The sequence below is a fragment of the Aedes albopictus genome, chromosome 1 (genome assembly GCF_035046485.1).
Source record: "Aedes albopictus strain Foshan chromosome 1, AalbF5, whole genome shotgun sequence".
Taxonomy (NCBI): domain Eukaryota; kingdom Metazoa; phylum Arthropoda; class Insecta; order Diptera; family Culicidae; genus Aedes; species Aedes albopictus.
This window is the reverse complement of record NC_085136.1, coordinates 272,443,356-272,470,266: the sequence shown is the minus strand read 5'-3', so window position 1 is coordinate 272,470,266 and position 26,911 is coordinate 272,443,356. Positions and strand designations below refer to the sequence as shown.

At 32.9% G+C, this 26,911-nt stretch overlaps 1 protein-coding gene across 3 annotated transcripts in view; it reads left to right on the top strand.

The window, feature by feature from the left end:
* Positions 1-26,911, top strand: part of LOC109400937 (cadherin-87A) — a 1,070,191-nt gene that overhangs the window by 931,148 nt on the left and 112,132 nt on the right. For all 3 annotated transcript variants that reach the window (XM_062846776.1, XM_062846777.1, XM_062846778.1), the window contains one exon: positions 23,484-23,652. In XM_062846776.1, coding sequence (XP_062702760.1) covers positions 23,484-23,652 — 169 coding nt within the window. The remainder of the gene's footprint in view (positions 1-23,483; positions 23,653-26,911) is intronic.

Here is a 26,911-nt window from a genome sequence, read left to right as displayed (position 1 = left end):
TCGGTGATCTTTGAGGAGTTTCTCCAGAATGCCATTGCTTGGAACTTCACAAGGATGTTTTCAAAAAATAAATCTAGCAGTACCTGGAGAGGGTTCTCCTGTTCTTTTAGGGATTCCTATACTGCCGTTCTACGCATAGTTGTCCCATGTTGAAAAACTTGAAACTGAGAAAATCGCGATTGAAGTTTCAAACAGGTTTTTCATGCTTTTTGGCCAAATGGTGCAACAAATCGGATTTAAGTTTTCATAGTATCGTTAGAAATCGCTCATATTTTCATGCCTGAAGTATTTCCAATGAAATATTTTTGAAAATATAGTGTTTTTATAAAAAAAAATGATTTGTGGGACGGTTATGCCTAGAAATGTGGTCCTGTTGGGTTAATTTCTACGCATATCAGTCCCATGATAATTAGTCGCCTCTTTTCACGTTCGATGTGGTCTGTTCTGTACTTTTTTGTTATATTATTTAATAACAAACAGTGTTAGCTTCTCTTATAACATTATAAGACTCTCATGCATAAGGCTCAAATGTCTCGAGGCAAAACGGAGCCGAAAGACAATATAAGAGTGACATCACATTTTAACACTTTCTTAATAATCGGGTAAGTAGGAACTAGGTGAGTGAGTTGGTGAATAAGAAGTTGATTAGTGAATTGATGAGAGGATGAATGTGAGGTGCTCCAAGATTAAGTGAATTGGTGAGTGAGTCAGTTACAAATTAGGAAAGTTACAGCTTACAGGGAGTTGTCCCGTTAATTTTAATGTGTTCGTAAGAGAATTGTTAAATTGGTGAATGTGTGTGATAGTAAGTAAATGAGTTAGTGAGTGACATAGTGAGTTAGTGAGTTTGTTGGTTTATGAGTATGTGAGATCTGTTCCGTAGGAGTGAGTGCATTAGTAAGTGTATTAGTGAGTTAGTGAGTTATGAAGTATGGGTTTCGTGGCCGTGCGGTTAGCAGCGCCAGCCATTTAGGCGTATTGATATCCACGTAGTGTGACTTTGATTCTCACTCCAGTCTGAAGAAACTTTCCATCAAACGAAGAATTCATTGGGCTACTGGGTGTCGTACACTCAAATCTCCTTTAAAGAAATAAGTCGGGGATATTTTAATGTATTTATTACGTAAATGGATTCATTGATTTGATTGATTTGTCTTTATTGAAGAGACTTTCAGCCCTTGGCTGGTTCGTCTTTAAAAAAGTGGATTCATTTTTTTTTACTTAAATAGCTCTTCCATCGCAGTTTGCGTCGAAATATATACAGTATGTATTATCGAAATAAGCGAATAGAACGTTAAAACGTTATAAAGTTGGAAAGGTCATTGGGCCGCAAATGTTGTTAGGTCGAAAAGGTCACCAGGCCGATATATCGTTTGATCGAAAAAAAAACGTCGTGTGACCGCAAAATATTGTTGCATTAAAGTATTTATATGGCCGAATAAGTCATTAGGCCAAAAACATCATTAAACCAGATTGGTCATTAGGCCGAAAAGGTATTTAGGCCGAAAAGGTCTCTAGGCCGAAAAGGTCTTAAGGCCGAAAAGGTCTTCAGGCCGAAAAGGTCTTTAGGCCGAAAAGGTCTTTAGGCCAAAAAGGTCTTTAGATCGAAAAGGTCTTTAGGCCGAAAAGGTCTTTAGGCCGAAAAGATCTTTAGGCCGAAAAGGTCTTTAGGCCGAAAAGGTCTTTAGGCCGAAAAGGTCTTTAGGCCGAAAAGGTCTTTAGGCCGAAAAGGTCTTTAGGCCGAAAAGGTCTTTAGGCCGAAAAGGTCTTTAGGCCGAAAAGGTCTTTAGGCCGAAAAGGTCTTTAGGCCGAAAAGGTCTTTAGGCCGAAAAGGTCTTTAGGCCGAAAAGGTCTTTAGGCCGAAAAGGTCTTTAGGCCGAAAAGGTCTTTAGGCCGAAAAGGTCTTTAGGCCGAAAAGGTCTTTAGGCCGAAAATTTCTTTAGGCCGAAAAGGTATTTAGGCCGAAAAGGTCTTTAGGCCGAAAAGGTCTTTAGGCCGAAAAGGTCTTTAGGCCGAAAAGGTGTTTAGGCCGAAAAGGTCTTCAGGCCGACATGGTATTTTGGCCGGGTCTTGGCGAAATGACCTTGTTATATACCTGAATTATTCAGCCCTACGTCCTTTTTGGCCTAATGAATTTTTCGGCCTAATGGCCTATTTTGTCTAATGACCAACAAAGCTTACAACTGATTAAGCTTTTGTATTAATTTTAAATGCCAAGAAATATGTACATATCATTGAAATAAAATATGTTTAGAAATACAACAGCTTAAGTTTTCAAAACATTCTGCACTATGTCTTCCTCTGCTTGTATGGGTCATATGAATAGGAACCCCATCAAAGATTTTGAGTGATTTTCCATTAGAGGCTTCATGCTTCATGTACAGGTCGGACTCGATTATCCGGGGGTTCAATTAACCGGGGGCCCGATTATCCGGGGCTCGATTATCCGGAAAAAATGGCTCGATTATCCGGGGACCAAATAATTTTTCGTTTTGTTTGCACAATTTAAGATGGCAATAAGTCAAAAGATGTAGCAAATGTCAAATACAATACCCATAAATCAGATTCAGCCTATTTAAGAATTATTTTTATTTTGCAGATTTTTCGGCTGAATTTTCATTCTCAAAAATATGGTTATAATCATGCCAGCCGTTGAGTTTAAGGGCTATAACATCATACAAGCTTGCTTCTATGTTTATCGAACTGTTTTTGATTGATAAATCTTAAAAATAAAATATAAAAAGTTTGGCTCGTTTATCCGGAAATTCGATTATCCGGGGAGACTGTTTTTTGGAGTCACCCGGATAATCGAGTCCGACCTGTATCTTTATTTGAACATGAAGGGTCAGAATGCCGCTGGTAATGGTACGGTTCTATATTCATCCTATTCGAAAACAAGCAGTAACGGTAATATTTTCACTTTTAATACAAATTCAATAATAAGAGTATAATGCTTTAATCTAGGCTTTAGGTCTCTTTTTTTTTTGTTTTACATATCCACAGAAAGCCGCTGTGAGCGTCTAGGTCACTTGTTCATCAAGTTACTCAATAACTCATTAACACATTCATTCAAAACAGTCACTCACTTACCCATCAACCCATTAATAAACCAACTCACTTAACAAATCACTCGCTTATCATCTTACTCATATACTCATCAACCCACACACTTACAAAATCTCGCTCATAAAGTCACTCACTTACTCTTCAATTCACTTACTCGGTTGATCTCTCATCAATTGATGTATTGATTGCTTGTTCAGTCGCTCCAGCAGTTCGTCTTCGATTTGGGTTTAACCCAAACGTGTTCTTTTTATTTTCTAAAAGGCGATAACTAAGCCACTCACTTACTGACAATTCAACACAAATTCAATTAAATTATTGGGATAACATATTGAAATAAAAAAGTGAAACTTATCAACTCACCAACAATATTTCAAGCTTGCTTAAATTCTGAAAATTTTCACATATACGAATCATTCAATTCAGCAACCTCTTTGTCATTACATTGGATTGGCTTCGTCATGCTTCACGACATTTGAGCCTCTTAATTAAGTTAAAATGTTTATGTTTGGTTTATGAGCTCAACGCGCATTGCAGCAATATTTGAATTTAGATTGAAACTGCAAGTTGCAAAGAAATAACAGTTTTTGTTTAACTGGAAAACAAGTTTTGTTCCAGTTGGACCGTAATGCCAACATAAAAGAAGAGTTCATATCATACAGTATTCAAATAGCCATGCTATTAGATGAAGTAAGTTACTAAAAATGCTAAATGTATCGGTTTTACGTAGAAATTTTATAGTGGGACTGTTATGCGTAGAATTTCAGTTGTGGGACAGACATGCGTAGAAATTTAACAGTGGGACAATTTGACCTGACATGCTTTTCATTGAGTCTTCGAACAAAGTATGTTATTTTTTGATGTTATATGAAAATATACGTATAAATAGAGCGCCTGGTGCAAAAAAGTCAAAATCGTCAAAAAGTAACATGGGACAACTATGCTTATAACGGCAGTATAGAGATGCCTTCTAAAAACTCCTTTTTGTCAGAAATTTCCTCAGTGATTAACCCTAAAAGGGATACCTGGGGTCCATTGAAGGGCGCCTGCTTTCAGAGCTCGTCTTTGATGGAACACACTCAGCGAGGTGACGAAACTGAGGCCATGAAGGTATCCCTTTTAGGGTTAATGAAAGAATTCCTCCAGGACTCAGGTTTTCAAAAATTTTAGAAGAACATCCTCTCATATCCTCAAAGATTGTACAAGCAACTTGCCGAAGCATTTCTCCTGAGGTATCTTTAGGAGTTTTTGCAGGGATTGCTCAATATCCATTGAGAAACTCTTCAGGGATTGAAAAATTTATCACGAAATTTTCCAAAAAAATTCTGCATGAGTTTTTTTTTTGTTTTCCGATTTCCTCCAGAAGTTAGGGGCTGTCCATAAACCACGTGGTCATGGGGGGGGGGGGGCTTTCGGCCAATGACCATTTTATATGAACAAATTAAAAATTTTGTATGGACAAATGACCACGCGAGGGGGGGGGAGGTTGAAAAGTCCCAAAAAAATGACCACGTGGTTTATGGACAGCCCCTATTCATGAAATTCTTCTGGAAGTTCTTTCAGAGACATCTCAGGGAATTTTCCCAAGCATTTTTCTGGGAATTTCTCCAGAGATTACTTCAGAATTTGCTTCAGGAATTTAAGTCTAGGAAATCCTCCAGAAAATATTCAAGAATTTCTTCTAAGAATCTATCTTCTGGAGTTTCTTTAGGAACTCCTTCAGACATCCTCCATTATTTTTTGTGCAATTTCTGGAAGAATTGCTGGAAAAATCTAGAAACTTTGAAGGAAATCCAGGACATATTTCAAAAAGATCCCTTGTAAGAATTTCTGCTGGAGTCCCTTAAGGAATTTCTCGAGGACTTCCTGGAGGGGCTCTTGCAGGAATTCTCGCAAAATTTTTAAGAGGTGAATTTTATTTTAAAAAATCAATGAGAGAACTTTTGAAAACAATTGCTTACTGAAATTACTCTGGAAACCCTTAAAATACTGAAAGAGTCATTGAGACATTTTTGGAAAAATCTCAGAAAAAAATCCAGAAAGAATCCATGGAAGAATTGTTCAATGTGTCTCTAAAGGATTTTTTTTAGGAAATCTCCAATCTAATTCTTGTAAAAAGCCCTAAAGGAATTTTTGAAGTAATCCCACAAAAATTCGTGGGAAAATTTTCAAAGAAATTTCTGGACGAACACCAGCGAAAACTTCTAGAGAAATGCATGTTGGAATTAAAAAAAAACATGAGAGGCTTTAGAAGAGTTCTTGGAGATATTCTTCATACCTGGAGTCTTATCTTAAAAAAAAATCTGGAGGTGTCCGAAGAACCTAATGAGAAATTTCCAACGAAATAGCTGTAAAAATGCTCCTGAAAGAAATTTTTTGTATGATTTTTTGCAGGAATCTGTGGAGGCATCCCCGCTTGAATCACCTGGTGGAACCCCTGCCGGAAATAATAACGCAAGAATCCCTAGAAAAAATCATGGTGGATATTCTGAATCGATCTATGCGTTATTCCTGAAAATAAATCCCACAGATATTTCCCATTTAATCCCTGGAAAATATCCTGAAGGAATCACCAGAATGTTTTCTAAAAGTAATCGCTGGCTAATGAATTTATGAAACGATTTTATTTAGAAAACTTCTGAATGAGGAGATGAACCAGACTGAAAATCTCAATAATAATGGAATGTTAAACTTCTGTACCCCTGGAGAAACTTCTGATTAATCAGAACAATTTTTCACTTTAGAAGAATTTCTTAACTAATCCAAGGTCAAATTTGAGAAAAAATAGAAAAGTTCCTAAACGAATTCTTGTTCGAGTTTCTGGAAAGCTGTTAAGGGCATATCTGAAGGAAGCTCTGGTGAAATTTCTTATAGATTCCCAGGAAGAATGTTAGGGAAATTTTATAAATGAAATCCTAGAAATATTTCTGAAGATTTTTTTTTTAATTTTTTCTTATCCATGAACTTTACGAATGCAATTTTGGAGCACACAGCATTTTCTGAAGGAATCACTGGAAACATTTCGAAAGAAAGCTTTTGCAAAGCGGTTTATGAGCCCCTGGAAGATTATTTTTAGGAATTTCTTAATGAATATCTTAAGGGATCCCTAAGAGAACTTTTGAAGAAAACTTTGGAAAGTGTTCTAAAAAATCATTTGTAAAATTTCTGAACCATTTCAGAACTTTTGATTTTTGTAAATAAATCGCTTGAAGAATTGTCCGAAATTATCCCAGAAAAAAATTTGAAAAATTCAATGGAGCAATTTCGGAGGAAATTGAACTCTCATGGATGGTTTTATAAAAAAAATCTCCAGAGAACTTTCTGAAAGACTGCGTGGAATATTTTCTGAAAAATCCATGGAGAACTTCAGAGGAAATCACATTTTCGAAGGACTTTTATGCACAAGGCTCAAATGTCGCGAGGCACAACGAAACCTTAAAACCAGATAAGTAGAAACCAAGTGAGTGAATGAGGTGGTAACCATGAGAAGGTTATTGAATTGGTGAGTGTGGGTTGCCCGACGATTAAATAAGTTAGTGAGAGATTCAGTTACAGATTCAGAAAGATAGAGCTCAGGGCAGAGAGCGAATTTAAGTGTGTTGGTAAGCGAATTACTGAATAAGTGGCACTCATTCACTTTCAGTAATTCGCTTACTAACACCCCTAAATTCGCTCTCTGCCCTGAGTTCCATCTTTCTGAGTCTGTAACTGACTCTCTCACTATATGTATGGTTAGTGAGTCAGTAAGTGAGGAAATGAGTAAGGAAGTTAGTAAGTGAGTTGATGGGTTGATGAGTATGTGCGATCTGTTCCGTGGAGGTCCGTAAGTGTATTAATGAATGAGTGAGTTTGTAAATGAGTGGGTGAGTGAGCTGATAAATGCGGGAGGTAATTAAATAGTGAGTGAGTGAATAAGTTTATAAATAAGTGAGTTGATGAGTTAGTTAGTAAGAAAGTAAGTAGTTTTTTTTTCCACTCACTCTCTAGTGGGAGAATATCAGTGAGCTAGTAAAATAGTGGTTGTGTGCGATTGTGAGATAATGAGTTAATGAGTGAGCCAGAGATTTTGTGTATAAGTGAATGAGTGGACCTTGTAGTGAGGTAATGTGTGAGTAAATGAGTAAGTCAGTAAACAGCTGAGTAAGTGAGAGAGTGAATACGAAAACATTAGTGAGCTTGTAAATTAGTTGGTGAATCACTGAGAAATGTAGATAGCTCCTAAGTAAGCGAGTGAGGGAGTAGGTTAGTTAGTGAGTGAGTCTGTTTATCAGTTACAGCTAGTTAGTGAGTAAATGAGTGATTAAATGAAAACTATAGGGAGTTTGTGAGTGAGTTATTGAGAGATTTAATCGATTGATCAGTAATGTAGAGAATAAGTTAATTAATGAATGAGTTAGTGAGTGAGCCTGTTGATGAGTGCATGTGTAGGTAAATGGGTGAGTTAGCGGTTGATGAGGTGAATAATTTAATGGGTGAGTAAGTTGGTAAGTGAGTAAGTTAGTGAGTTGGTGAGTGAGTGATGTAGTGTGTTAGTAGTGGTTTGTTTTTTATTAGTGAAATAATTGATAGTGAGTGAACAAGTAAGCAAGTGAGGGAGTGAGTGAGTAAAGCTAGTGAGTTAGTGAATTAGTTAGTGAGTGAGCCTATTAGTAAGAGAATGGTGGGCAAATGAGTGAGTGAATGATTGAGCTGCTGAGTGATGTAATAAGTGAGTCAGTTGGCGAATGAGTTGATGTGTGAGTGAGTGGACGTGAGAGTATAAATAGTAGTGTGTATGGATGAATGATACCAATTCATTTACTCACAAACACTTGTACTTATCAAGTCACTTTCTTAGCAACTTACTCATTAACCTACTCACTCACATAATCCCACTCACTATGCCACTTAATCGCTCACTTACGCTCACTTAACTGCTCTCTCATCAGTTCATCAAATCACCAGTTAACTTACCTGATTCTCTTCTCAAATCACTCATCGGTATGACCGCGCTTTGGATTGATGCAAAAAAGTCGTTTTTAAATTTATTCTGAACTATTGCAAATCTCCACCTTCTGCTACACGGTGTAATACGGCGAATGCACAGAATGACAAGCAGCAGCAGCAACAGCAGTGGCACCAGCAGAAGCCGTCTACCGGCTTTCGATGCAATGACAGCAAACTAATTAAAATGAGCTTTTCATGCTTTAATATATATTCAATTTGCCTGTCGGTTGGTCCGTAGGGTTGTTGGCATGTCGGTCGGTCGGTCGTCGGTCCGTCGGTTGACTGCATCAAGACGGAAATCCACACCGTCGTCGTCGTCGTCGTCATCCTCGAAGGGATGGATGTTGTTTTTTGTGGGACCTTTCCTGGATCCTGCTACACTACTAAGGCACACACACCTTACAGGAAGACATCGTCGTCGTCGTCGTCGTCGACGACAACGATGTCGACCTTTCCCATTCATCCAACCGAGCGCCCATCAGCCCAAGAGAGGGAGATTAATGGTGACAAAAGAGCGACGAAATTGATAAAGTTATTCAGAGGGAATATGATGATGACGACAAGACCCACCTGGCACGGCGATGGGAAAATCTTGTCGGCACCAGCCAGCCAGCGCAGCGTCTCCCAGGGGGTTGTCACTCGCTACAGGTATTTAGAAAAGAGCTTCCGACTGACTGATGCTGTATCGCGTCGTCGTCATCGTCGTCGTCATCGTCGTCGTCATCATCCTCCTTTGGACTAGAAAGGGTAATTGAGCAATTAAAACTTTGTGTTGAAACACAAGAGTGAATTGTTTCGAAGGTGCGCTTGCTTGGAAGTTGACGGGAGGGTACTCACTGCTCAACTTCGCAGGATGCGAGTTTAAATTTATGTTTCAATTTTCAGTGGGTTGATGGGACGTGAAGCGCAAAAGAACGGGCCACCATCAAGCAAATTGATTACGGTTGTTGGTAATGGTGGTCGAAATGGATGGTCATTTTTTTTTTGGGAGCTGGTAATTGGACGGTTCAGGTCAGTTTGAAGGAAAATTGATTTAAATGACCTGAGAGGGGGGAAAGAGAATGATCGTAAAAGTTTTTCGGAGAATTGAGATTCTTGTTACTGTGGTCACGTTGTGTCTGATATTCTGGTTGCTTTATTAAACGATGAAAACGGGTGTAAAATGAAACTGTTTTCACGGGAAATGCGTGTATCATTGATGGTCAGGCAATCAGTGCTCATTATTTTCCAGGACAGTGTAAAAAACTCTATATAGGAAAATGATTAGTTCAGCTAAGAAAGATCATGCGGAACTTTGAAGTATGTATCTATTTTATTTTTTTTTATTTTTTTATTTATGTCCTCTGATAAAGAAAAACGAGTACCATTTGTAATTTTCCAGAATTGACTAATGAACTATTTTCCAAAATTCCGCCAGCTATACAGACGGTGGGGTCTCCTTTAATACCTTTCTAGACATTCAGTCAAACTTCAAAAACTTCTAACTCAGAACAAAACGGGAAATAAATGGTTCTATACTCTTCCAATGTTTTCCTTGAAATTTTTGAAAATATTACAAAATGTGCCAAGTGAGCTTTCCTGTTTTTTTCTTCTTTTTATTATGAAAATTTCCCCAGAAAAATAACGATTGCAGGGATTTCGGCTTTGCAGTCTCAGATCTCTTGAACGACCGTTCAGGATTCGGTGAACGATATTCATGATTTTCCCCTGAAGAAGGTACCTATAATTGCCGAAACGTAAGGACGAATTCTAAACGGTCATGTTTGATTTTATTTTTGTGCAAACGTTCAACAAATCTCTATGATCAGGTTTTGTTCTATCATCAGATTACATGTGAAATTCCAAGGAGTGCCAGGAGTGATTTGTAGTGAATTCCTTCAGGAATTCTCACAAGAATTCAAAAAATCTTCTAGGGATTCATTCGGACATTTTCATTAGGTATTGTCTTATGGATTTCATCAGAAATTCCACCAGGCATGACACCTCCAGAAATTTCACAAACAATTATTTTTGTGTGCATGGATTGCTTCCCCCAAAAATTTCTTCAGAAATTAAATTTGGGATTTTTCACAAATTCGCTAAGGAATTTCTTTAGAAATAAGTCTAATATTTTGTTCAGAAATTTGTCCTAAAATAGACGTGTGCGCCGAAGGATTTCACCGGCGGCGGCGTTCACAATATTTTGAGTCAGCGGCGGTGGCGGCGTAATCGGCGTGAGATTGTTTTTTAGGCGTTAAAAAAAGTCAATACAGAATAATTTGCTTTCTGTACCCAAAGAACAATTTTCTCCAACTTCTCAAGAATTTTGCTATAGATTTCTTGAGAGAATCGTTTATAAAAAATATTCTCTGGGTAGAAATTCACAAAGTCGTATGTCTCTTCTAAGGATATTATTTTCTAAAACTCAACTTTCATCAGGACGACTCCTTGAGAAATTCAGATTTCTGTTTTTTTTTTGTTGGAGCTCCTCGAGAGGTTCCTAAATATGTAATTTTCTCAATATTTTCCCGTTGGGTTCTTTTCATGAATTCCATCAGGGCTTGTTTTAGGCATTTCTTCAGGAATTTCTCCAGAAAATTCTGAAGAGATTCTTCAGTAAGTTCATCCAGGGGTTGGATCGTAAAATTCTCTTGGGATTTATAGAAACCTTTCTTAAGGGATTCTTTCAGAAATTTTCCGGGAAATCTCTTCAGTATTTATTCTTCCATTTGATTAAAATTTGCTCCGAAAATTCCTCTAATAAAGTTGATTTATGGCTTTTTATCCACTAATACCTGTCAGGCATTTAGAAAGATTTTTTTTCAAGAATTTCTCCAGAAGTATCTCCAGAAGTTCTTTCAGGGTTTGTTTCAAATCATCCTCCAGGAATCTTTTCAAAAATTTATTGATTTTTTTTAAGTATTCCTTCAGTACCTTTCTTTGCAATTCATTCTTGGTTTTTCGAAGATTTTTTTCAGAAAGTTCTTCATTATTTATTTCAGAAACTCTTCAAGGTTGTCCTTCAGAAATTTCTTCCTGAATTGCCTCAGAAACTTCTCCAGGATTTTTCTATAAATTTCTCCAATAGTTTCTCATTAAATTCTTCTAGATATTCCTCTAAAGTCATCTACAATGAAATTTGTTCAGCAATCTCATCAGGAAATTTTCATACATTTCTTTAGAAATTCCTTCAGCTTACCGTTGAAGAATTATTTCAATATTTTTTGTGTAATTTCATAAAATACTTCAATAAAAATCTGTGGAGAAATATCGGAAAGATTTCCAGGGAGAATCTCCATAGGAATCCCAGGTGAAATTTCTGCAGGAACGGCCGGAAAATTCCAAAAATAAACCTTCTATACATTTCTTCGGCATCCCCTGACGGAATTTTGCAAGGGATTCTTGGAGGAACCTTTGCAAAATTTCCAAAGAAACTTCTAAAAATTCTTTGAAAATTGTGATAATACAGAAAAAAAACATCCATGAAAAAAATAATAGGTGTCAATTTCTTGATTTTGCTTTGGCTGACCAAGCCATGTGGGAAATTACACTGTTGAAAATGCTTTGACATCCATGTGCACAACAGAACATGTGCTCGATGAACAAATTGAGATTTGAAATTATGAAAAGAAATCCACGTACTCCGGTGAGACTCGAACTCACGACTCCCAATTCGCTAGACGGGCGCTTCTATTCCTTCAAGCTACGGAGTCACTCGACTATCTCCGTCGCCAGCAGGCCTAGAACTGAACTCGATTCCACAATCGCACATGGTTATCTTCTTTTCACAATCCAAACCCCCTTCGGATGGGATTAGATGAACATCTAACACATTGTCTGTTGTGCACATGTATGTCAAAGCGGGAGAGGAAGTTATTTTTAATTGTCGAGAGCTTCGGGCACTGCCTTCCAATCACTTATTGGTATGGCAATTAGTGTGCAGTCGGACTCTCGACGGGTCGGTCCTCGGCCGACCGAATACGGTAAGGGTGACCGTAGCACTTTACAAATGTCAATTTCTTGATTTTGCTTTGGCTGACCAAGCCATGTGGGAAATTACACTGTTGAAAATGCTTTGACATCCATGTGCACAACAGAACATGTGCTCGATGAACAAATTGAGATTTGAAATTATGAAAAGAAATCCACGTACTCCGGTGAGACTCGAACTCACGACTCCCAATTCGCTAGACGGGCGCTTCTATTCCTTCAAGCTACGGAGTCACTCGACTCGAGGCCTGCTGGCGACGGAGATAGTCGAGTGACTCCGTAGCTTGAAGGAATAGAAGCGCCCGTCTAGCGAATTGGGAGTCGTGAGTTCGAGTCTCACCGGAGTACGTGGATTTCTTTTCATAATTTCAAATCTCAATTTGTTCATCGAGCACATGTTCTGTTGTGCACATGGATGTCAAAGCATTTTCAACAGTGTAAATAATAGGTGGTTTCTTACTGATATTTATGAAGAATTTCATGAAATACTGCAGAAGACTTTATTTAGCGACATTTCTAATGGAATTCCTGAGTAAACTTAAGATAGAACCCTGGAGGAAATTTGAAATAAAAACGTTCATCTACTTCTTGTACAAATCCTTTAAGATATTTCTAAACAAATTCTTGGATGATTGGATGATGTGAAAGAATCCAAAGGAACTCCTGGAAACTCTTCCTCAGAAACCCGTGATGAAATTTATATAAGAATTTAATTTATTTACAGAAATCTTTTACTCAAATGGACGATTTTCTGTTAGAATTTTTGGAGGAATCCGTGAACGTATTTTTTAAGGAATCCCTGAAAGAATGTCTGGAGAAACTCTAAAACTCATATAAAGATTCCTAGAATAATCACATGAGAAATTTCCAAAGGAATTTATGTAAAACTTCCTAGAAATATCTCAACAAATTTCTGAATTTCTCAAAGAATCCGAAAGAACTTCCTAAAGGTACCCTTGAAAGAAATCTAGGAGGAATTTTTGATGAAATACATAAAGGAATACCCGGAGGGGATGATGACGAACTCTTTTTATGAATTTATGCATAAATCACTGGAAGAATATATCTGCTGGAACTTCTGGAGAATTCCCTGGAGACACTAAAAAAAATTTAATGAAGAAGCTCTGAAAGATTTTTCGAAGCAATCGATGGAGGGTTTTCTAAAAGAACCTCCTGATTACTTTTGAAATGGTATTCCTGGCATTATTTCTGAGTGAATTACGTTAAGGGAAAGGTTCACAAAAGTGTGATAAACCATAAATAAATTTCAGAGGAGTTCCATTACAAAAAGTGTGCCATGGGAGGAGGAGGCATATTTTGCGTGACCTAATATATGGAATTTCTAAGGAATCAATGGAACCATTTTGGGAGGTTCTCTATAGAAAATCTTTGGAAAATTTATGAAGAAACTCGAGGCATCCCAAGTGAATATTTCTGAAGTAACATTAGAAATATCTGGAGAAATATCTGAGAGAATTCTGCGCTCTTGATTTTCTAAAATTAAACGCTGTTAGAATGTTTGGAAACCGTGCATGGCTTTCTGAAATAATTCTCGGAGACATTTCTAAAATTTCTAAAATAATCCATGAAAGAATTTCTTAAGCATGAAAGGTTTTCTGGAAGAATTTTTGGTGAAATTTCTGGAGGTTCTCTCTATTTCTGGAAGAACTTCGGAAGAAGATTTCATGAAATATATTCTTCCAAGAATGTCATTTTGTAAGTTGCCACAAAAATCTTCCAATGATATATACCAAGAATTTGTAAGAGAAGGTGTTTGTGGACCTCATAAAAATGCCGTCAAGAATGTTGTTGATGATGCGTTATGGTTTACAAAAATAGACTCGCTTAGTACTTCGCGAGTATCTTCAAAGTACGCCTTGTATGCACCAGATAAAAAGGCAAACTGTTCAAAACTTGCCACTTTAACTGCTATTAGGTTTAAACATGTAGTTCGTAAAGTGCTGGCGAGAAAAAAATCTGTCGTTTTTTCATCGGCGTGGGAAATTTTGTTCGGCGGCGTGGAAAAATTAGAACAGTGGTGCGCCGGATCAACTTGAAGTTTGGAAAATAATTTAGAGATCAGAAAGTCCTCCAGGAAGCTTTTAAGAAAATTTATCTACGGATTTCTCCAGAAAATTCTCTAGAACTTCTTTCATTAATTCTTCCAAAAAATCAAGGATACATTCGAAAATTTTCGTCATTTATTCAATTATTCCATCAGTGATTCCCAAATGTATTGCTCCTGAAATTTTCTTAATTTTTTTAAACAAAATCTTGCCATGCTGTAATATTTATTCAGAAATTTATCTTGGGATTCCTTTAAATTTTTTTTTTTGGAAATTCAATTTGAAAGCGTTCCTGGTTTTCAAAAAATCTTCCATTTAATCCTTCATTAATTCCTCTGAGAATTCCTTAACAAATGTATGCAAGGTATTCAGAAAACCATGGAAGTTCCGTTTGCCATAGGAACTCTTTTCGAATTCTTTCAAAAAATCCTCCTACAAATTCGGTTTTTTTCTTCAGAGATTTCTTGGAGATTTCCTCTAGGGATTCTTTCAAAAATTTCACTACCGATTTAAAACAATCAGAGATTATTTTGAGGACTCGTTAAGAAATTCTTTTTCATATTTTTCCTGGAATTCTTCTCAGAATTCCTCTATAAAATCCCTTACAGATTCCTTCAGAAATTTCTTAAGTAAAAAAATCTTCAAGAGCTTCTTTATAAAAAACTAATATATTGCTGCCAAAACTACTGCATGAATACGTTAGAAAATTTCTCTAGGGATTACTTTCAGAATATCTTCCACGGATTCCTTCCAAAATTTCTCCAAGGTATCTACAGGGGAAACTCAAAATAACTGGGACATGTGGAATTTTCACTTTTCAAAAAATGTTAAACTCGCTGTAACTTTCAAATCAAGTCATCAAATATTCTCAAATTTTTACTGTAAGTTCATCAACTAGTTGTGTATCAGTAGTTCAAATTTGGAAAAGATCGGGCCATTCTACACGAAGTTATAAAGGTTTTAGAAAAAGTTATAATCATCCGATAGCCAACTTTGAGCTGTTATATCTCCGGATTCAATGAACCGAATGCAATGAAATTTTGATCATTTATGACTTATATAATGAGCTACTAAAAACTTTTGACTTATCTTAAAATTCTTTACACGAAAGAAAATTATTAGAGAACATTTGATGTCTGTTTCAAAAAGTTACAGCGAGTTGGACATTTTTTGAAAAGTGGAAATTTTACCTGTCCCAGTTATTTTGAGTATCCCCTGTACATAAAAATCTATATGGATTACTTAAAAAATTCTTGCTTGAATTTATTCAGAAGTTTTTCAAAGTTCCCCTGTGACACTCCAGAAATTTCTCGAAGTATTTCTCTAGAAAACATTCCATGGACAGAACTGTCAGATGTTCCTACAGAAAATTTTCCGAAAATTGTTCAGATAAAAATTCAGAAATCGCTCCATGAATTCCTTCAAATTTTATTCCAAGGATTCTTTTGGACATTCTTTCAGTATTTGCTTTAGAAATTCTAATGGGGTTTCTTGAAGAAATTCCCCTAGGCATTCCTTCAAATCATATTTCCTTCAGAAAATCTTTTAGGTATTCGTTCAGAAGATTCTCCAGAAATTTCTCCAATGACTTTTTTTAGAAGTTAGTCCAATTCCTTTGCAAATTCAATTTCTCTTACTGTATTGTATGAATTCTTCAAAAGATTCCTCTAGGAATTCGTATAGGTATTCTTTTACAAAATCCTGCAGGAGCTCATTCATAAATCCAAGGATTCCATTATAAATTCCCCAAGCCGAAGGGATTCCTCCAGAATTTGTTTTTTTAGTGGTTCCATTAGTAATCATTCCTGGAAACTTCCTCTTTATTTTTCCTGACTGCTCAAAAATTCCTTCTAGAAAATTTCAAGAGGTTTTTTAAGGTCAAACGTCTTGAAATCCCGCTTCAACAGTGCATCAGAACTTCAGCCTCACAAATCTCAGGAAGCAAGATACAAACAACAGTGTATTTTATATTCTGTTCTTGCTTACTTGAAATAAGCTTAAAATAAGTAGCTCAAGTGCTCTGGTTTTGTTAACGAACAGATTTGTGCTTTCAAAATCGTGAGTAGGTGCCAAAGTCGGCCATTGTGGCAGCCATTTTGGCATTCTAACAAGTCTGTCATTCAAAACATTCCGATTTTCTCATAACTTTCTTTAATGCTTAATTTAGGCTGTTACCTTTTTTTCTAATTTCTAGAAAAAAATCAGAAAAAATGTCTGGTATAACTTTCTGGGAAACTCCATTCGACCAGGAGAATCTCTTAAGAATTTTTCATAAGAATTACAGCACAATCGCTTTATTCCCAGAATATACTCTTGGGTCCTAGGAGGAATATGTGGATAAAAACTTGGAAGAAAAATCTGTAAAAATTCTTTAAAAAAAACTGATAAGAATGGAAACGTGTCTGAATAAATGTTAGATTGAATTTCTGAAAACAACTGAGCAGAACTAGGAAAATTCCCCGGAAGAAATTTCTTAATTTAAAAATTTGGAAATCTTTAGAGAGATTTCTCTCGCAATTTTCGGAAAAAAAATCTGAAACGAAGCTTAAACAAATTTCTAAACGAATCGTTGATAAACCTTCTGCAGGAATGCTTAGAGATATTTTCTCAAAGAATTTTCGGTAAATTTTCCGAAAAACAAAAAAAATCTAAACGAAACTTTAAATGTCTTTCTAGAGGAATCTTTGGAGAAATGTCTGAAGGAATTCTGAAATTCTGATCACCTGAGGAAATCGCTGAAGCAATTTGTGAAAGTTGTTCCGATAGATTGTGGTTTATGAGGAATTCCATGTAAGCTTTTGTAGGGGAGATATATATATATATATATATATATATATATATATATATATATATATATATATATATATATATATATATATATATATATAGAGATGTCATATAATCTAGACCACCTAGAATGTTTATGTCCACAGCAAAATTATTTAAAAGTTCTGAAGTTCTCAAATGGTGTGAATTGTAGTACGCGATTCCATCATTGCGTGGCGCTAGTATGAACTTTTGCTCTTAGAACGCTTCCAAACATAATCTCCCAGACTACTGTTAGTTATTTTAACCAAATTCTAAAGGCATTTACAATGTTGTGCAAGAATAACATCAAAAACTTCAATAAAAAAAAATCAGGAATTTTCCTGGCAACCCCACAAAACAGTCTTGCGCGTTTTTATTTGAAGTCCTTAAAATACCTTGAAATAATAAAACAGAGATATTTGTTTTCGATCTCATTTGGACTTTGAGGAGCATCTCCATAACCCAGCAAAATAATATACTAGAAATTCATCCGGAAACTTCAACAGAATTGGCAAGTTCAGCATGAATGATCGCCAGTGATTTTCCGTTTTTTTTTTCAATAACCTATATTGATCTCAGTTGAACGCTCGTGATAACTAGGAGTAGACTATTCCCTGAATAAGTGGGACATTCGAGTGGATGGCTTCATATTGGGCTGTGGCTTATTTTTCAAAAGTTGTTGAAACCTGAAATTCGTAAGCTCTTTTGGATTCAAATGACTCAAAACTCTTTTGTAAAAAGAAGAAAAAATGAATTAAATATTCAAAAACTCATATTATGCGTGACTTTGGAAAAAAATGATGTTCTACGAGTCTATTTGAAATTTAATTTGTGAGAAATTCATAAAAAAGATTGAAAATCGGTTGAAAATTGAGAAAGTTATGGCACTTGAAGTAAAACACCTTTTTATTACTCGAAAATTCGACTTTGAAGCGATTGCGCGACCTCTAAATCTCAATATTTTTGGCTTAAACTCAGAGGTTTCTCTTTTTGAGTCATTTGAATCCAAAAGAGCTTACGAATTTCAGGTTTCAACAACTTTTGAAAAATAAGCCACAGCCCAATATGAAGCCATCCACTCGAATGTCCCACTTATTCAGGGAATAGTCTACTCCTAGTTATCACGAGCGTTCAACTGAGATCAATATAGGTAATTTACTCGATTTAAACGAACGTTTCAGCAATTCTATTCTGATTTTTCCAATAGTTTTTATTTCAGTTGAATAGCAGTTCTTTGTAAAAATATTCGATATTACTGAATTAAAGTTTTTCAACATACAAATTAAATTAAAAAAGGAAGCACTGCAACAATTGAAATTGCTATCAAGAATATTTATTCCAAAAGCAAAATTAAAAGTGCTATCAAACGAATCAAATCACTTATATCCAAGGGTATTGCAGACTTGCAACATTCTGAAACGAGCAAATGCCATTTCGACCTCAGACTTATTCCTATGTTGCCTGCCCTCATCCCGATCCCATGCATTCAATAAGTCAAACTATTTTGATTTACACAAGAAGACCAAACGACCCTCCGAGTTTTCCAATTGCATTCGCCTTATTTGGATGCGTAGCTCGAGTTCAAACACACATTCGCTCGTTGGCTTTTGAATGCCAGCTAACGTGAATGCAATGCAAGGACATTGCACATGGACAGGGACAGCCAAGAGGACGATTACAGGCAGGCAGTCAGTCAGGCAATTACTGAGTATTAGGTATGAAAGGGAAAAGTGGTCCCTATCGGGAACAGAGCGGACCCTGGCCTGGATGAATCCAGAAATGTGTGTGTGTGTGTGTGTGTGTGTGTGTGTGTGTGTGTGTGTGTGTGTGTGTGTGTGTGTGTGTGTGTGTGTGTGTGTGTGTGTGTGTGTTTGTGTGCGTTCGGAGGGTATTTACATGATTAGTATACGAGAATCGGATTCCGATGACGTTCGCCTGTTTGCTGTGACATGTTCCATTTCCAGCAGGAGTGACCCGAAGCTGACCAGTAGAAAGTTTATTACCCAATCCGATGGATATGCGTCTCTCTCGGGTTGGTCCAAGATGTAAAGCTGGTCTTCTAGTTACAGGAGTTTGTACCAGAGGTTTATCGATGCGTTTGACCGCAGTTGTGTGTTGCCTGAAGTTATTTGTTGGGGAAATTTCTTTGGAAATGTCGATGGTCACATGTCGAAGAATTTTCAACTCTAGCTCAATGGACATTCACAAAGTTAAAGTTGGTACATAGTGGGACCGTGAATTGTGGAAATACTGCACAGTCCGATATCTTACTCGGAAAAGTTTGTAATTTTGTAAATTTTGTAAATTTTGTAAATTTTGTAAATTTTGTAAATTTTGTAAATTTTGTAAATTTTGTAAATTTTGTAAATTTTGTAAATTTTGTAAATTTTGTAAATTTTGTAAATTTTGTAAATTTTGTAAATTTTGTAAATTTTGTAAATTTTGTAAATTTTGTAAATTTTGTAAATTTTGTAAATTTTGTAAATTTTGTAAATTTTGTAAATTTTGTAAATTTTGTAAATTTTGTAAATTTTGTAAATTTTGTAAATTTTGTAAATTTTGTAAATTTTGTAAATTTTGTAAATTTTGTAAATTTTGTAAATTTTGTAAATTTTGTAAATTTTGTAAATTTTGTAAATTTTGTAAATTTTGTAAATTTTGTAAATTTTGTAAATTTTGTAAATTTTGTAAATTTTATAAATTTTGTAAATTTTGTAAATTTTGTAAATTTTGTTAATTTTGTAAATTTTGTAAATTTTGTAAATTTTGTAAATTTTGTAAATTTTGTAAATTTTGTAAATTTTGTAAATTTTGTAAATTTTGTAAATTTTGTAAATTTTGTAAATTTTGTAAATTTTGTAAATTTTGTAAATTTTGTAAATTTTGTAAATTTTGTAAATTTTGTAAATTTTGTAAATTTTGTAAATTTTGTAAATTTTGTAAATTTTGTAAATTTTGTAAATTTTGTAAATTTTGTAAATTTTGTAAATTTTGTAAATTTTGTAAATTTTGTAAATTTTGTAAATTTTGTAAATTTTGTAAATTTTGTAAATTTTGTAAATTTTGTAAATTTTGTAAATTTTGTAAATTTTGTAAATTTTGTAAATTTTGTAAATTTTGTAAATTTTGTAAATTTTGTAAATTTTGTAAATTTTGTAAATTTTGTAAATTTTGTAAATTTTGTAAATTTTGTAAATTTTGTAAATTTTGTAAATTTTGTAAATTTTGTAAATTTTGTAAATTTTGTAAATTTTGTAAATTTTGTAAATTTTGTAAATTTTGTAAATTTTGTAAATTTTGTAAATTTTGTAAATTTTGTAAATTTTGTAAATTTTGTAAATTTTGTAAATTTTGTAAATTTTGTAAATTTTGTAAATTTTGTAAATTTTGTAAATTTTGTAAATTTTGTAAATTTTGTAAATTTTGTAAATTTTGTAAATTTTATAAATGTTATAAATTTTGTAAATTTTGTAAATTTTGTAAATTTTGTAAATTTTGTAAATTTTGTAAATTTTGTAAATTTTGTAAATTTTGTAAATTTTGTAAATTTTGTAAATTTTGTAAATTTTGTAAATTTTGTAAATTTTGTAAATTTTGTAAATTTTGTAAATTTTGTAAATTTTGTAAATTTTGTAAATTTTGTAAATTTTGTAAATTTTGTAAATTTTGTAAATTTTGTAAATTTTGTAAATTTTGTAAATTTTGTAAATTTTGTAAATTTTGTAAATTTTATAAATGTTATAAATTTTGTAAATTTTGTAAATTTTGTAAATTTTGTAAATTTTGTAAATTTTGTAAATTTTGTAAATTTTGTAAATTTTGTAAATTTTGTAAATTTTGTAAATTTTGTAAATTTTGTAAATTTTGTAAATTTTGTAAATTTTGTAAATTTTGTAAATTTTGTAAATTTTGTAAATTTTGTAAATTTTGTAAATTTTGTAAATTTTGTAAATTTTGTAAATTTTGTAAATTTTGTAAATTTTGTAAATTTTGTAAATTTTGTAAATTTTGTAAATTTTGTAAATTTTGTAAATTTTGTAAATTTTGTAAATTTTGTAAATTTTGTAAATTTTGTAAATTTTGTAAATTTTGTAAATTTTGTAAATTTTGTAAATTTTGTAAATTTTGTAAATTTTGTAAATTTTGTAAATTTTGTAAATTTTGTAAATTTTGTAAATTTTGTAAATTTTGTAAATTTTGTAAATTTTGTAAATTTTGTAAATTTTGTAAATTTTGTAAATTTTGTAAATTTTGTGAATTTTGTAAATTTTGTAAATTTTGTAAATTTTGTAAATTTTGTAAATTTTGTAAATTTTGTAAATTTTGTAAATTTTGTAAATTTTGTAAATTTTGTAAATTTTGTAAATTTTGTAAATTTTGTAAATTTTGTAAATTTTGTAAATTTTGTAAATTTTGTAAATTTTATAAATTTTGTAAATTTTGTAAATTTTGTAAATTTTGTTAATTTTGTAAATTTTGTAAATTTTGTAAATTTTGTAAATTTTGTAAATTTTGTAAATTTTGTAAATTTTGTAAATTTTGTAAATTTTGTAAATTTTGTAAATTTTGTAAATTTTGTAAATTTTGTAAATTTTGTAAATTTTGTAAATTTTGTAAATTTTGTAAATTTTGTAATCTTATTAACTTTTTTATCTTCATTGGAAACCTTAATTAACCCGCAGAGTTCGAGATTTCCTGCCATTTAAAAACAATAGACTTCTAGTTACTATAGAGAATAATTCAAGCTGTCATGCACTTAACCAATTTTAAATGTTATACGGTTCAAACATTTAAATTTAGTTCCCCGAACACCCAAAAAATTTTGATAACGCCCTTCCACCTAGTCTGCAAATCCAGCATCGTACTACTCTCAAAGAATGATTTATTCCACCGAGAACGTAAAGCGTCCGGAACGTGTCGTCATGTGGCTCATTGGTAATCGTCATCACCTCAGCACGTACGTCATGTGCAGCCATGTGGTGGTCTGGCTACTGTCACTACGCTACCGACTGGCTGACTATCCTGTTGCTGAGGAGATTCCATTTCCTAGATCCAGAAGAGAGCAGACACTATACAGCAGACTGCCGAAGCCAAGGCCAGCCTTGTTCGTAACCTCATGGATGAACGACTGTAATCTGACCATCCAAATCTGCTGCCTGGAAGGTGTATACTCTTTTGGTGCCCTTTCTGTGCACCGAAAACGGATTCAAGACACACAGGTCACACTGGAAGAAAATGTTCCCTTACAAGCATAAACGATGCAATGCTCTCTGTCCAACTGTTGGAAGCTTCCTTCGTGCTGTGTCGTCCTCCTACTCTCTTTAAAGTATCGATGATGGATTGCTAAAATGAACGAGAACGTCCTTCGTGTTCCGGCGGATTCCTTCTGATGGCCTCTGTTCGTATTGTGGCATCAGTTGCAGCAGACTGAACGGCTTTAGGATGCACTTCTTGTTAGGTGTTTGTGGATTTGTCTATTTAGAATATTGTTGTATGGAACAATCTGTTTTGGAAAACCAAGTTCAAGTTGAATGTTAAGGATGAGCAGCCTGTAAAACTTTACTCTTTTAAGAGTAAAAATGTATTGAAATAAAAAAAAATAATAAAATTTAAGGAATCTGGGAAATTTTGGATTTTTTTTTATTTTAAAAATTTTAGAAATTTTAAAAATTTTAAAAATTTTGAAAATTTTGAAAATTTAAAAATTTTGAAATTTTTGGGAATTTTGAAAATTTTAAAAATTTTAAAAATTTTAAAAATTTTAAAAATTTTAAAAATTTTAAAAATTTTAAAAATTTTAAAAATTTTAAAAATTTTAAAAATTTTAAAAATTTTAAAAATTTTAAAAATTTTAAAAATTTGAAAAATTTTAAAAATTTCAAAATTTTTAAAAATTTTTAAAATTTTAAAAAGTTTGAAAATTTTGAAAATTTTGGAAATTTTGGAAACTTTGTTAGATTAATAAATTTTAAAAATTTTGAAAACTTTGAAAATTTTTGAAATTTTGGAAATTTTGAAAATTTAGAAAATTTAGAAAATTTTAAAAAATTTTGGAATTTCAGAAACTTTGGGATTTTTAGGAAATTTTGATTTATTGTTTATTTTAATATTCTAAACAAATTTGGATTTTCTGTCGTTCTGTAATCGATTTTATATCAAACACTTTTATACCAATCGGTATACTCAGACATTCCGAGTACAAATCTAACCCGTCTAGTCGAAGATCCACCTTCGTACAGATTACAAAATGCTTTTACGGTGGAGATTTTCTCCAGCTCGGTGAAACGTGTGCTCAGAGCAAAAGAAGAACGACAACGACGATGCCGACCATCAGGATAACAATGATAGTCGTCCTGCCTCTGTGCTGTGATTTATGCAATCTTTCCTCCAGCAGTAGCATATTCTAGATTTTGGATTTTCTGGAAATTGGTTGGCGTCTGCGAGGCTGCATCTAACCCATTATTCACTGTTTATTGCTGTCAGTGAGCTGACGCATCGACCTCAGCTTCTTCCCCATTCCCCACACAGAAATTTCACAATATAGTTTAACCTCAAAACTAATGTCCCGCTACGTTTTCGTCTCGGTTTCAGATGTTTGTGCCGCCGTGGACTCCGGAGGATCCCCGCTACCGGTTCCAGGTGCTAGAGGAACAACCGATCGGTACCATCCTGACAACGATGCAAGCAACAGATGCCGACTCGACCGTCGCCGAGTACCGGATGACAGATAACAGCCATTTCGAGATAAACAACATAACAGGTGAGTGTCGCTTTTTGCCATTAGAAAATGGTGTTGGCGATGTAAGATGCGTCAACGGAATTAAGAAACTCATTTTTATATTTCTGATGATAGACCCAACTAAAAACACCTTCCATATCAATCCATTATAAGAATTTCCAAAATTTACAAAATTTACAAAATTTACAAAATTTACAAAATTTACAAAATTTACAAAATTTACAAAATTTACAAAATTTACAAAATTTACAAAATTTACAAAATTTACAAAATTTACAAAATTTACAAAATTTACAAAATTTACAAAATTTACAAAATTTACAAAATTTACAAAATTTACAAAATTTACAAAATTTACAAAATTTACAAAATTTACAAAATTTACAAAATTTACAAAATTTACAAAATTTACAAAATTTACAAAATTTACAAAATTTACAAAATTTACAAAATTTACAAAATTTACAAAATTTACAAAATTTACAAAATTTACAAAATTTACAAAATTTACAAAATTTACAAAATTTACAAAATTTACAAAATTTACAAAATTTACAAAATTTACAAAATTTACAAAATTTACAAAATTTACAAAATTTACAAAATTTACAAAATTTACAAAATTTACAAAATTTACAAAATTTACAAAATTTACAAAATTTACAAAATTTACAAAATTTACAAAATTTACAAAATTTACAAAATTTACAAAATTTACAAAATTTACAAAATTTACAAAATTTACAAAATTTACAAAATTTACAAAATTTACAAAATTTACAAAATTTACAAAATTTACAAAATTTACAAAATTTACAAAATTTACAAAATTTACAAAATTTACAAAATTTACAAAATTTACAAAATTTACAAAATTTACAAAATTTACAAAATTTACAAAATTTACAAAATTTACAAAATTTACAAAATTTACAAAATTTACAAAATTTACAAAATTTACAAAATTTACAAAATTTACAAAATTTACAAAATTTACAAAATTTACAAAATTTACAAAATTTACAAAATTTACAAAATTTACAAAATTTACAAAATTTACAAAATTTACAAAATTTACAAAATTTACAAAATTTACAAAATTTACAAAATTTACAAAATTTACAAAATTTACAAAATTTACAAAATTTACAAAATTTACAAAATTTACAAAATTTACAAAATTTACAAAATTTACAAAATTTACAAAATTTACAAAATTTACAAAATTTACAAAATTTACAAAATTTACAAAATTTACAAAATTTACAAAATTTACAAAATTTACAAAATTTACAAAATTTACAAAATTTACAAAATTTACAAAATTTACAAAATTTACAAAATTTACAAAATTTACAAAATTTACAAAATTTACAAAATTTACCAAATTTCTCAAGAAAAATCCCGGCTCAAATGCCAAAATTTACAAAATTTACAAAATTTACAAAATTTACAAAATTTACAAAATTTACAAAATTTACAAAATTTACAAAATTTACAAAATTTACAAAATTTACAAAATTTACAAAATTTACAAAATTTACAAAATTTACAAAATTTACAAAATTTACAAAATTTACAAAATTTACAAAATTTACAAAATTTACAAAATTTACAAAATTTACAAAATTTACAAAATTTACAAAATTTACAAAATTTACAAAATTTACAAAATTTACAAAATTTACAAAATTTACAAAATTTACAAAATTTACAAAATTTACAAAATTTACAAAATTTACAAAATTTACAAAATTTACAAAATTTACAAAATTTACAAAATTTACAAAATTTACAAAATTTACAAAATTTACAAAATTTACAAAATTTACAAAATTTACAAAATTTACAAAATTTACAAAATTTACAAAATTTACAAAATTTACAAAATTTACAAAATTTACAAAATTTACAAAATTTACAAAATTTACAAAATTTACAAAATTTACAAAATTTACAAAATTTACAAAATTTACAAAATTTACAAAATTTACAAAATTTACAAAATTTACAAAATTTACAAAATTTACAAAATTTACAAAATTTACCAAATTTCTCAAGAAAAATCCCGGCTCAAATGCCTTATAGATTTTACCCTCACTTTCTCCCCTCACAAGGCATCAACGTGAGGTCAATGGATCGTCCTGCTTTGAACCAACAGGGGCAATGTCGTCGTCAGCATGGCTCAAGACGCCACAGCTCGAAAATGTTAGGGAATCCTTCCGGAAGGGTGAATGTTCCTTCTCTTTTTACAGAGGTAGAGAGTGATTTACAACTCATGGCCTCCGGCCTCCGGGAAAGGTAAAACTACCGAGATGGCTGTTGCATGTGTATCTTTCTACAACTACCGTTGTTGTTCGGATGACCGGTCATCGCGTTCAGGTGTTGTTAGAAGAGAAGAAGCGACGGAAGTCGGATTATGTCCACCCACCCACAGGCTTAAATAGCTTGCGTTCTCTGGCACGGACCTGGTGTTAGGAGACATGTTATCAGGCTTGTACCAGGATCGGCTTTGAAAGGTGTCGCTGCTAATGACCTGATGTTGCCTCCTTTCCTGGTGTTTGTTCTTCCCGAGACTAAGTTACATTCGAGGTCGTTACTCTATTAGTTACTCTATTGCTCACTTTTTGCGTTGAACCATTCACTCCCGGCAAGGAATCTTCTGAATCTAGCAGTACTCACGCCACTGCTCACTTTTTGAGTCGAAAAACTCACTAATGGCAAAGAATCTTCTGAACGCAACAGTATTCATATCGCTGCTCACTTTTTGCGTCGAACAACTCACTTCCGGCAAGGAATCTTTAGAATCTAGCTGCGCTCATGCCGCTGCTCACTTTTTGCGTCGAACAACTCACTTCCGGCATCGAATCTTCTGAATCAAGCAGTACTCACGCCACTGCTCACTTTTTGAGTCGAAAAACTAACTAATGGCAAAGAATCTTCTGAACGCAACAGTATTCATATCGCTGCTCACTTTTTGCGTTGAACAACTCACTCACGGCAAGAAATCTTCTGAATCTAGCTGTACACAACGACACGGCTCACTTTTTGCGTTGAACAACTCACTCCCAGTATCGAATCTTCTGAATCAAGCAGTACTTAAACCGCTGCTCACTGTTTGAGTTGAACAACTCACTTCCAGCAAGGAATCTTCTAAATCTTGCAGTATTCACACCGCTGCTCACTTTTTGCGTTGAACAGCTCACTCTTGGCAAGGAATCTTCTGAATCTAGCAGTACTCACGCCGCTGCTCACTTTTCGCGTTGAACAACTCATTCCC